At 43.7% G+C, this 12,749-nt stretch overlaps 1 protein-coding gene across 2 annotated transcripts in view; it reads left to right on the top strand.

Moving 5' to 3' along the window:
- IPPK (inositol-pentakisphosphate 2-kinase) overlaps positions 1-12,749 on the top strand; it is a 55,975-nt gene that overhangs the window by 32,864 nt on the left and 10,362 nt on the right. For both annotated transcript variants that reach the window (XM_004048263.5, XM_063696558.1), the window contains exons 10-11: positions 2,373-2,523; positions 3,195-3,297. In XM_004048263.5, coding sequence (XP_004048311.1) covers positions 2,373-2,523; positions 3,195-3,297 — 254 coding nt within the window. The remainder of the gene's footprint in view (positions 1-2,372; positions 2,524-3,194; positions 3,298-12,749) is intronic.

Genomic DNA, 12,749 nt, shown 5'->3' with positions numbered 1-12,749 from the left:
TCCTCATTGCAACCCTGGGGACAGGTTTTCCTTGGCTTGTTCCTTAGACAGGGAGAATTGAGGCACAGAAATCCTGCAGGGCTGGGTCCTACCACAGTGGGGTGTCTTCACAAGTCTGGGGTGAAGACACAGACCCATGGGGCCTTTGGACTGCGGGACGCCTTCCTTGCAGACAGGAGCCGGGCCTGGCCACTGCCATGTGTCCTGACATCTCATGAGCTGACGCTGCCCGTGATTCTTGGCAGCCCATAGAGACCCCATGGTCTCTGGGAGCCTGAGATGGTTTGAAGACAGCAGTCCTGCTTGTGTGCAACCAGAAACCAACCCATACCCTAAGCCCTGCCTTATTATCTGTGCCAATTTTTTCTTTTGTTTTTTCAAGACAGGATCTTACTCTGTTACCCAGGCCAGAGTGCAGTTGTGTGATCTCGACTCACTGCAACCTCCGCCTCCTAGGTTCAGGTGATTTTCCTGCCTCAGCCTCCTGAGTACAGGTGCGCACCGTCACACCTAATTTTTGTATTTTAGTAAAGACAGGATTTTGCCATATTGGCCAGGCTGGTCTCAAACTCCTGACCTCAAGTGATCCGCCTGCCTTGGACTCTCAAAGTGCTAGGATTACAGGCATGAGCCACCATGTTTTCTTACTACAAATGAACTTTGTGGGGTTTTTTTTTTTTCTTGTTATGAAAGTGATTCCTGATCATTTCAGAAAATTTTGTTAAAATTATGCCTATAATCTGGGCACATAATTGCTTTTAAGGAAGCCAACTGTGTCTGGAACGACAGATGGCACCAGTTGCTGAGGTGGTCTGGGGGCACCAACAGGAGGCGCCACAGCACCCCGGGGCTCCTGCAGACCTTTTTGGACACGGACACAGACAGGAGGGAGTGGAGCTGGGCCCTGGCTGCTGGGATGTGCAGTTTAAAACAATAAGATCATACTCTACATGTCATTTTGTAACTTGACTTTCTTTACTTAACTAGCATAAATCTGTATCTATATCATCACATATGTTTTTTTTAAAATTAATTATTTTTAAAGACAAGGTCTGTTTCTGTTGCCCAGGCTGGAGTGCAGTGGTGTGAACTTGGCTCACTGCAACCTCCACCTCCTGGGCTCAAGTGATCTTCCTGCCTCAGCCTCCTGAGTAGCTGGGACTACAGACACGCACTACCACGCCTAGTTAATTTTTGTATTTTTTTTTTGTAGAGATGGGGTTTCTCCATGTTGCCCGGGCTGGTCTTGAACTCCTGGGCTCAAGCAATCTGCCAGCATTGGCCTCCCAGAAAGTTAGGATTGCAGGCGTAAGCCACGGCGCCTGGAGATCACATGCATTTTATTCTTTATTGACCATGCATGGATCTGCTGTAATTTTAACAAATCCCCTTTAGTTGGGCATGTGAGCTTTTACTCCTGTTTCCCTGCACGTTGGCGTTTTCGTGCCGGGTCCTAGTGAAATCTGCAGGTGACTACAGTTTTCCCCCTGCATGGACACCTTTCTTACTGTGTCTTTGCCTGTAGTTTGGTTCTTTGTGGGAGATGGTTGCTCCCTTCAGTGGGAGGAGATGATCTGGGACTTGGTACCTCCCAAGCTCACTTGGCACCCTGTACAGCACAGGTGCCAACCAACTGTGAGTGGCGAGTGGAGTTTTGTTTCTGCCTCTGTCCCTATGATATAACAGGTCCTTGTCAGTGGCTTTGACCCCTGTCTGTGGCTCTATGTGGCTGGTTCTGAGCTCGTGCCTATTGCCAGCCCAGGTCTTACCTGCCTCTCAGTGTGGGCTCATGGCTCTGGACTCTGCAGACAGTGTCCCAGGGTTTTCCTCCTTTAGTGGTCTTGCAGATTTAGGATGTCAGCAGGATCTTAGAAATTCCTTGCCTTGCAGTTGCAGTGAGTCGAGATCACGCCACTGCACTCCAGGCTGGGCCACAGAGAGCAAGACTCTGTTTCGAAAAAAAAAAAAAAAAAAGAGAAGAAATTTTGTGTCCTGACTTAAAATGAGGATTATGTCTAAACTTAGATCATAAAGTGACTTCCAGGGCTGTTGTGGTGGAATCTAAAGGACATTCTGAGAGTTGTGTTGGGAGAGGAGAGGCACGAGGCAGGACGTGTGCGTTTCTTGCTCCCTCCTTTGTGCTTGGCCTGGTGCATCCAGTGTGGTCCAGGTACGCTGCAGCTCCAGCAGCTCTGTGAGGTGGGAGCGTCATCTCGTCTGTCCTTAGCGCCAGTCCAGGGTCCAGTCCTTGCCTGTGGCAATGCCCGTATGGCGGAGCCCAGGATGAGCCCTGCGGTCTGCGCCGGCCTGTGTCTCCCTCCACGTTCTTTGATAATCAACATGCTCTCGTTTTCCCCTGATGTTCTCGGTAGGAAAAAACACCCCAGAGCGCTCGGGGTTACCGAAGGGCTGTCTTCTGTACAAAACCCTCCAGGTGCAGATGTTGGACCTGCTGGACATTGAAGGCCTCTACCCTCTGTACAACCGGGTTGAGCGATACCTGGAAGAGTTTCCCGAGGAGAGGTGAGGTCGGGCGGTCCCCCTCTTGGGCAGCCCTGAGAGGAGACTGTGGGGGTGGGCAGGGTAAGAATGCACCTCCCAAGGCACAGCTTCCCAGGGGGATGAAGCATGCCGGCCACTTCCCACCCCAGTCCTCCGCTCCCAGGTGCCCAGGCCTGCTCTGGAATGTAGTGCCTTGTAAAGGAGGAACAGGGTCACTTGTTTCTAGAAAAGAAAGCACGTCTGTGACCCTGCTAATTCGAAACCCCAAGTTGAGGCCGAGCCTGCAGAGGGCAGTGTTGCTCCACAGCTGAGCAGCGCTCCTGCAGGTCCTTCTGTGTCAGCCCAGCCTCTGTCCTGGGCTTTCAGTGCAGGTCATTGGGGTCCACACCCGCGGTGTCCAGTCGGGGCCAGGATCCTCTTCCTTCCTCGCTGGTCTTCCTTGCATCTCTGACGCAGGATGCTACTTGTCATGAACAGGAGAAGGCTCAGCTTCAAGGCTCGCTGGTTCTGGTCTTGCTAAGTTCTGTTAAAAACCTTGATGTTTAACATGAGGGAAATAGATCTGTTATGTGTTTTTCAAAACAAAATGTGTGATGTTTAGTGGTGCTGGGCTTTGTAGACTGTGTTAGCAGTTTAAGAAACAACCTCTGTGCGGCTTTGTCATCCTGTTTTTATTGTGCTTTCTTCTTCAGAAAAACCTTACAAATAGATGGGCCTTATGATGAAGCATTTTACCAGAAGCTGCTTGACCTTTCCACTGAGGATGACGGGACAGTGGCCTTCGCGTTAACGAAGGTGGGCAGACCCATCCAAAAACTTGTTGTGTGATCCTTAGATTCTTAGCACTAATCTGTTTGTTTTTTTTCCATTACCTACCCGTGAGGTTTAAAGCAGAAAACTTGGGATCAAAAAGAAGTGGCTGAAGTTTCTCCCAGATGAACCGGGGCAGGTGGTGGTGCATTGAGGTTTTAAGGGGAATTTCCCTTGGTTGAGTTCTGCCCTGGCCCGTTCCTGGTGGGGTCAGGCCCCAGGGGCGGCTGATCTGCAACCCATCTGCATGCCTTCTCAGCAGCCCACAACAGGCTCTCTGCCAACTGTCCCTTGCTACAAGGCCCTTGCCAGGGCCCTGGGACCCCACCTGTGCCTCTGCCCTGCCCCTGGCTGTATGCTGGCAGCTTCCTTCCCTTAGAACCGAGGCCAAGGGACAGCCTGCAGGAGTCTCTTAGGGAAGAGGACTGGCCCTGTACTACCTGGGTCTGTGAAATACAGGGCTCCATGAGCTTGGATAGGAAAAAAATGGCATCTTCATTTTCACTAAGCTGTACCTGGAATTTAGCATTTCTTTCCATTACGAATGTGGCAATGAGCCTGTGGGTTCATCAGGACCCAGGAGTTTGCCACTAAGAGAATAAAAAAACAGACTTTCCGTCTCACACTGTAACTGCAGACACTTTGAGATGTGGTTTATTCATCACTGCATTAAATGTTACATATTACTACGGAATACATTTGTTTTTAAAAATATTTTGGCTCAGCACTTTGGGAGGCTGAGGTGGGAGAATTACTTAAAACCAAAAGTTGGAAGCCAACCTGGTCAACATAGTGAGACGCCCATCTCTACAAAAGAAAAATAAAAAAATTAGCTGGACGTAGTGGCGTGTGCCTAGAGTCCCAGCCACTTGGGAAGCTGAGGTAGGAGGATGCAGTCAAGGCTGCAGGGAACTGTGATCATACCGCTGTGCTCCAGCCTGGGTGACAGAGCAAGCCCCGTCTCAAAAAAACATTTTTTTTTTTTTTTTTTTTTGGTATTTTACATTTCTGCCACCTGTATTTTATATTACACATTTTAAAATGTTATCCTGGGCTGGGTGTGGTGGCTCACGCCTGTAAACCCAGCACTTTGGGAGGCCGAGGCGGGTGGATCATGAGGTCAGGAGATTGAGACCATCCTGGCTAACATGGTCAAACCCCGCCTCTACTGAAAATACAAAAAAATTAAGCAGGCGTGGTGGCAGGCGTCTGTAGTCCCAACTACTTGGGAGGCTGAGGCAGGAGAATCACTTGAACCTGGGAGGCAGAGATTGCAGTGAGCCGAGATTGCACCACTGCATTCTAGCCTGGGCGACAGAGCGAGACTCCATCTCATTAAAAAAAAAAAAAAGTTATTCTGAGAGAGGCCCATAGGCTTTACTAGGCTGCCAAAGCCTTTACAGGGCAATAAGCAGTGAGGAAACCTGTTCTGGAGCGAGCTGGCGCTCCTCCCCACATGTGCATGCACCGCTGCCTGGAGCCCTGGGACCCACTTGCCCTGTCCCATTGACACGTCTGTGGCTCACACTTGGGAAAGAGCCCTCAGTGCTTTCTTTAATTGGGGCTACAGCTGTCTGTTTTGAGGAGAACTGAGGATGTCTGGTAGAGCCTCGGGTGAGCCTCTGATGCAATGGGCCACAGGGATGTTAGCAGAGGTCCAGGGCAGAGTTGTCATCCTGGTGAGGAGAGTTCCAAGTGGAGCCCTGGGGTGAGAAGAAAGCAGTGGCACCTGCCTCGTGCTGTCTGCCACTTGGGTACGTTGATTTAGGTATAAACAGCAGTGTGGCGGGTTTTTTCCTAAGAGAAGAAACAGGACTTTATTTCCTTTTTATGTATTTCTGTATTTTTCAGTTTTCCACAAAATAAGTATGGATTACTTTTTAATTTTACTTTAATCTTTTAACCTTATATGTAAATGTAGTATTGTAAGCAGCTAAAGCAGACATCACTTAACTAGCAGAAGGGCTAAAATAAAGACACTGAAACAACACCAAATGGAGGTGCAGAGAAACTGGATATCTCATCTGTTGCTGATGGGGATGGAAAATGACACAGTCACTCTGGAAAACAGTTTGGAAGGTTCCTACACACTAAACACGCAATTACCCTGTACTTGCGCTCCTGGGCATTTATCCCAGAGAAATGAAGACTGACACTCACCAAAAAACCTGTACAGAAATGTTCACAGCAGCCCTTTTTGTAACAGCTAAAAACTGGAAACCACCCACATGTCTTTCCACGGTGACCTCCAGCGGGTCAAACAGACTGTGCATTCATACCACAGAACTCTGCTCAGCACCAAAAAGGAACAGACTCTTGCTAAACAGCCCAGGTGGACCTCCAGGGGGCTTTGTTGGTGATGAAAACCAATCCCCAGAGGTCACACTGAATGATTCTGTGTGTATAACATCCTTGAATGACAAAGATTTGTGGTTGCCAGGGATTGGCAAGGAGGAACAAGGGAGGTAGATGTGGTTATAAAAGGTCAAACCAGGGGATCCCTGTGGTGATCAGACTGTTCTGTATCTTGACTGTGGTGGTGGATGCATGAACCTACGTGTGATCACACACACACACTCATACACACTCGCATATATGTAAAACCCGAGATATCTGAATAAGATTGTGGATTGTGTCAGCATCACTCACCTTGCTGTGATATTGTAGCTTTGCAAGATGTTACTGGTGGGAGAAACGTGGCTTGAGGTCTTTCTGTGCTGTCATAGAAGGGCCTGCCCTTTTTCTCTTGTAGGAAGTTAGCTTCTGGTAATTGAACCTGAAGAGGGTAGTTGTGAAGCTGAAGCTGGGGAGTAGGCTGAGGACATTCCTTCCTACACAAAAGTTCTTGCACTCATATTGTTTATCTAATTGAACCCTGTAGGCCGGGTACGGCAGCTTACGCCTGTAATCCCAACACTGTGGGAGGCTGAGGCAGGTGGATCAGTTGAGACCAGCCTGGCCAACATGGCAAAACTCTGTCTCTAATAAAAATACAAAAATTAGCCAGGCATGGTGGTGCATGCCTGTAGTTCCAGCTACTTGGGAGGCTGAGGCAGGAGAATCGCTTGAACCCGGGAGGTGGAGGCTGCAGTGAGCCAAGATTGCACCACTGCACTCCAGCCTGGGTGACAGAGCGAGAGTCCATCTCAAAAAAAAAAAAAAAAAAAAAATTGAACTGTGTACCTCTGAAGAAAAGAGGGAATATTGTCTTCATTTCAGTGCTCAGGAGACTGAAGCCCCCAATAACTCTTGCTTTTGTCTGTTGTGTAGTATCTGGTAGCAGGGGTCAGCAGACATTTGTAATGTCTGGTCCCTGTTGCAGGGTACCCGGCCTGGCCACTGTAGCTCAAAAGGAGCCATGGATAAAACATGAGTGGGGCTGAGTTCCAGGAAAACAAAAACAGGAGGTGGTGGGCTGCATTTGGCCCCCAGCCCATAGTTTTTTGACCTCTGTGTACTTTTACTTATTAGTTTTTTTAATGTCATTTTTTGCTCTATGTGTTTGGAAGTTACTGCTGTTTCTCTCCCTTTTGTGGTGTCTTGTCCAATTTGATCCTGCATATTTAAAGTCTAATCAGTTATTTCATACTCCCAGTCCACACACAATATAAGGACTTGGGACACTTAATTCCAGTTGTCTCTCCAAACTTATGTGCAGTATTGTTTTGTATTCTGTTTGTCTTGGTATTTTTTTTTTAGTCATAATTTAGAGTATTATTTTACACAGACGTTTGTTTAGATGTATCCACGTGTTTTTCCATATCACTGCCTAACATTCTTGTAGCTTAGATATTTCTCCATTTTCCTTTTTTTCTGTAACAACTTTATTGAGGTGTAATTAATATACCATACAGTTTACCCACTGAAAGTGTTCAGTGCAGTGGTTTTGACTGTATTGAAAGATACATGCAATCATCAGTACAGTTGATTTTAGATTTTCATCACTTCAGTAAAAACCCTGTACCCTTTAGCTATCATCCCATTGTCTCCCCATGACCCCCAGCCTTAGGCAACTACCTGTCTACTTTCTATCGCTGTAGACTTGTCTCTTCCAAATATTGCATATAAACAGAGTCATTGAATGTGTGGTCGTTTGTGGCTGGCTTCTTTCACTTTGCCTGATGTCTTCAAGGTTCGTCCATGTTGTAGTATGCATCAGTACTTCATTCCTTTACATGGCTCAGTAATAGTCCATGGGGTGGACATATCCATTCATCCATTGATGGACATTTGGGTTGTTTCCGCTTTTTGGCTATTATGCTCAATGCTGTTATCAATATTTGGGTACAGGGTTTTTTTGCATGGACGTGCGTTTTCACTTTTCTGGGGTAATATGCCTAGGAGTGGAATTGCTAGGTCCAGTGGCACTTTTATGTTTAAATTTTTGAGGACCTGGGCAGACGTTTCCAAAATTGCTGTACGGTTCGATATTCCCACCAGTAGTGTATGAAGGTGTCTTTATTTTTTTCACATCTTCAGCAACGCTTGTTATTACTTGTCCTTTTGATTTTAGCCATCGTCGAGAGTGTGCAGTGGTATCTTGTAGTTTTGATTTGTATTTCCCTGAAGACTAAGAGCATCTTTTCATGTGCTTGTTGCCCACTTATATATATTTTTCAGAGAAATGTCTATTCAGATCCTTTGCCCACTTTTTTTTTTTTTTTTTTTTTTTTCGAGATAGAATCTCTCTCTGTCACCCAGGCTGAAGTGCAGCAGTGCAATTTCAGCCTCCTGAGTAGCTGGGACTAACTATAAGTGCACACCACCATCCCTGGCTAATTTTTTGTATTTTGTTAGCGACAAGGTTTCACCATGTTGCCCAGGCTGGTCTTGAACTCCTGAGCTCAAGCGATCCACCCACCTCGGCCTCCCAAAATGCTGGGATTACAGGTGTGAGCCACTGTGCCCAGCCCCTTTTGCCTACTTTTTAATAGTGTCATTTATCTTGAGAATTCTTTGTATATTCTGGCTACTAGACCTTTATCAGATACATGATTGGCAAATATTTTCTCCTATTCTGTTAGTTGTCTTTTTACTTTCTTGGTAATATCTTAGATGCACAAACATTTTTAATTTTGTTGAAGTACAGTTTAGTTTTTCTTAGGTTGTTCATACTTTTGGTGTCATATCTAAGAATTCATTGCTAAATAAATCTAAGGTCATGAAGATTTCCCATGTTCCCTTTTAAGAGTTTTATAGTTTTAGCTCTTATAGTTAGATGTTTGATCCATTCTGAGTTAATTTTGTATGTGATTTCAGGTAGAGGTCCAACATCATTCTTTTTTTTCAGAGACAGGGTCGGGTCTTGCTCTGTCACACAGGCTGAAGTGCAGTGGTGTGTTCGTAGCTCACTGCAGCTTCAAACTCCTGGGCTCAAGTAATCCTGCCTCAACCTCCCCTGTAGCTGGGACTACAGGTGTGCACCATAACGCCCAGCTCCAACATCATTCTTTTGCATGTAGATATACAGTTGTCCCAGCACCATTTTTTTTTTTTTTTTTTGAGACAGAGTCTCGCTCTGTCACCCAGGCTGGAGTACAGTGGCACGACCTTGGCTCACTGCAACAACCTCTGCCTCCTGGGTTCAAGCGATTCTCCTGCCTCAGCCTCCTAAGTAGCTGGGACTACAGGCATGTGCCACCATGCCCGGCTAATTTTTTGTATTTTTACTAGAGACAGGGTTTTGCCATGTTGGCCAGGCTGGTCTTGAACTTCTGGCCTCAAGTGATCTGCCTGCCTCAGCCTCCCAAAGTACTGGGATTACAGTTGTGAGCCACCGTGCCCGGTCAGCACCATTTGTTGAGGAGACTATTCTTTCCCCATTGAGTGATCTTAACATCCTTCTTGAAAATCAATTGACCATAGATGTATGGGTTTATTTCTGGATGCTCAGTTGTTGTTCATTGATCTATATGTCTGCACTTATGCCAGTACCCTGTCTTGAGTACTACTGCTTTTTAGTAGGTTTTGAAATGGAGAGGTGTGAGTTCTCTAACTTTGGTCTTTGTTTTCAAGATTGTTGTGACTATTTGGAGCCTCTTGTAATTCCATATGAATTTTAGAATCAGCTTCATCTACAAAGAAGCCAGCTGGGATTCTCATAGGGACTTGAGGAATCTGTAAGTCACCTTGGGTAGTAAGTCTTTTGATCTATGAACATGAGATATTTTTCCATTTATTTAGATCTTGGTTTTCTTTTGACATTGTTACTTAGTTTTCAGAGTGTAAACTAAGGTTTTATGCTTCTTTGTTAAACTTATTTCTAAAATATTTTTAATGCTGTTGTAAATGGAATTGTTTTCTGAATTCCATTTTCAGATTGCTCATTACAAGTGTATTCAGGTGTAGAAATACAATTTGATTTTGTATATTGATCTTGTAGCCTGCATCGTTGCCGAGTTTGTATATTCTAATAGTTTTTTAGTGGATTTTTTTAGGATTCTCTCTATTTAAGATCATGTGTGAAGAGAAATAGTTTTGCTTCTTCGTTTCCAATTTGGATGCCTTTGATTTATTTTTCTTGTGTAATTTCCTGACTAGAGCCTCCAATACAATGTTGAATAAAAATGGTAGGAGTAGACATCCCTGATTTGTTCTTGGTCTTATGGGAACAGTGTTCAGTCTTTCATCGTCATGTATGATGTTAGTTGTTTTTTGTAGATTCCTTTATCAGATTGAAGAAGTTCCCTTCTCTTCCTGATTTGCTGAGTGTTTTTATTCTGAAAGGGTGTTGGATTCTGTTAGATGCCTTTTCTATATCATTTGAGATTATCATGTGGTTTTTGTCCTTTATTCTGTTAATGTGGTGTATTACATAAATTTATTTTCGGGTGTTAAAACCAACTTTGTATTTCTGGGCTAAATCCCACTTGGTCATGGTGTCTTGTCCTCCTTATATGTTGCTGGATTCAGTTTTTGATTATTTTATTGAGGATTCTTATATCCATATTCTTAAGATAGTGTGTAGTTTCGTTTTCTTGTGATATCTTTGTTTTTGGGATCGGGGTCTAACACTGGCCTCATAGAATGAGTTGGTGTTCCAGCCTCTTCTATTTTTTGGAAGAAGTTGAGATGGATTGGTATTAATTATTCTTTAAATATTTGACAATTCACTAGTGAAGCCATCTGAGTGGGCTTTTCTTTGTGGATAGTTTTTTTTATTTTTAATTCATTCTCTTTAATTGTTATAGGTCTAATCATATTGTCTGCTTTTAAGTCAGTTTTGGTAGTTTGTGTCTTTTTAGGGAAGTGTTCAGTTTATCTAAGTTTTCTAATTTATTGGCCTACAGATATTTATAGTTTTCTTCCTCTTCTTGAAGAATATTCTTTAGAAGCTATCTTAGTGAAGGGTTTTTGGTAAATTCCCTCTGTTTCTGAATATATTCATATTTTGTCCACAGTTTTGAAAATAATTTTTTATCTGGGTGCACAGAAGGGGTTGATTTCTGTTTTTTTTTTTTTTCTTAATAGCATTTAAACATTTCATACAACATCTGGTTTTTGCTGTTAAGATGTCTTCTGTTAGTCTGTCCTTGCTCAGTAGGTGATCTGTCTTTTCTCTCTGGCTGCTTTTAAGGTCTTCTCTACCTCTTTCTTGTCCTTTTGACATTTTAGTGCAATGTGATTTGGGTGTGCTGTGCTTTATATTTTTCCTGTTTGGTGTATGTTATGCTTTCTCTATTTGTGGATTTATGTCTTTTATTAGTTCTGGAAAATTCTCATTTTCTCAAATATTTTCTCTTCTCCATTATCATATTCACTTCTTCTGGGACTCTAATTTGACCTATGTCAAACCTTATTTTATCTCCCACACATCTTAACTGCTCTTTCATATTTTTCATCTCTTTGTCTCCTTGTGCTACATTCCAGGTGCTTTTCTTTTTTCAGCTCTATCTTCCAGTTCATTGATTCATTCAGCTGTGTCTAATCTGCCATTTCACTTGTTTATTGAGTTTTCCATTTCAATAGTTCTTTTTTTGTTTTTGAGATGGAGTCTCGCTCTGTCACCCGGGCTGGAGTGCAGTGGTGCGATCTTGGCTCACTGCAAGCTGCGCCTCCTGGGTTCACACCATTCTCCTGCCTCAGCCTCCCGAGTAGTTGGGACTACAGGCGCCTGCCACCACGCCCAGCTAATTGTTTGTATTTTTAGTAGAGATGGGGTTTCACTGTGTTAGTTAGGATGGTCTCAATCTCCTGACCTTGTGATCCGCCCACCTCGGCCTCCCAAAGTGCTGGGATTACAGGCGTGAGCTACCGCACCTGGCCCCATTTCAGTAGTTCTATCTTTAATTTCTGAAAATTCTATTTGGTTTGTTTTCACATCTCCTTGGTATTTTTTTCTAGTTCCTTGTGGCTTGTCTATTTCAAAATTCTATCTTTTATTTCTTTAAGCAATTTATGAAGTTATTTTATATTCTGATATCAGATACAATAAAACCTTGGTGGTAAAAAAAAAATCTCTTATTTTGGCTGACTCATCCGTGTTGCCTTGCTTGATTTTGTTTGCCTTGTTGATTTGTTTGATCTTAATCTATAGGAATCCTGGAGACCCAAATAGGGGATGCCTTCTTCCAGAGAGGATAGGGATCTTTGGCAAAAGGAAAGAGTCTCTGGTTTAGATAGATCCTCTACCCTGTGGCTTATTCCTAGAATCAGTGCTGATAGTGGCACTGGACTATAGGACAGCTCAGCCTTCCCAGTTGCTTCATGCTCAAAACTCTAGTTGCAGCTCTTTGTGGGTGAGTGGTGAGAAGAGGGGGTTGGGTTAGGGATTTTCCTTACCTTATGCAAGCCCAACAATACGTTAAAAGGAGCGGTTTCAGGGATCTAGTTGTTTTTAGAAGGGCTGTTGGATGTCCTCCATAATCCTGTCTCTTTAGTGTGTTCACACCATTGTTAGTTACTTGGGTATTAATTTGTTGGTATTAAAAATAACGTTGACATTCACATTTTTGTACATCTACCGTTGTGCACTTAACATAGCATTTCTGTAAGACAGATTTTTAGATGTAAAATTGCAGGGTTTATTTTTGATAGATCCTGTCACATTGTCCTCCCCAAAAGATTTTACTAATTATATTTCTTCTTGCAACAGTTGAAGACAGTTTCCCCATGTCCTTGCAAGCACTAGATATTACTAATATTTAAACTTTTAATTTTAATTTTCTAAACTTTTGCTTCATTAATCATTGTGAAATACTAGCAAATACAGAAAGGTACACAGAAAAAAATATACAACCCACTGACTTGTCACAAAGTAAAAATTCTTATGGAACCACCACTTATATTTGGACATGGAACACTGGCAGCGATCAGAATTCCTGTTGTCCCATCCAACCAGACCTTTCTCCTTCCTCCCAGGGTTAACTGTTGTACTGACTTACATCCCTGTAGTTTAGTCTGTCCTGTTTTTGAACTTGACTTACGAGATCATGTTG

This window comes from Gorilla gorilla, chromosome 13 (genome assembly GCF_029281585.2).
Source record: "Gorilla gorilla gorilla isolate KB3781 chromosome 13, NHGRI_mGorGor1-v2.1_pri, whole genome shotgun sequence".
NCBI classification, from domain to species: Eukaryota; Metazoa; Chordata; class Mammalia; order Primates; family Hominidae; genus Gorilla; species Gorilla gorilla.
The sequence above is the reverse complement of the archived record's forward strand: the minus strand, read 5'-3'. Positions and strand labels throughout refer to the sequence as shown.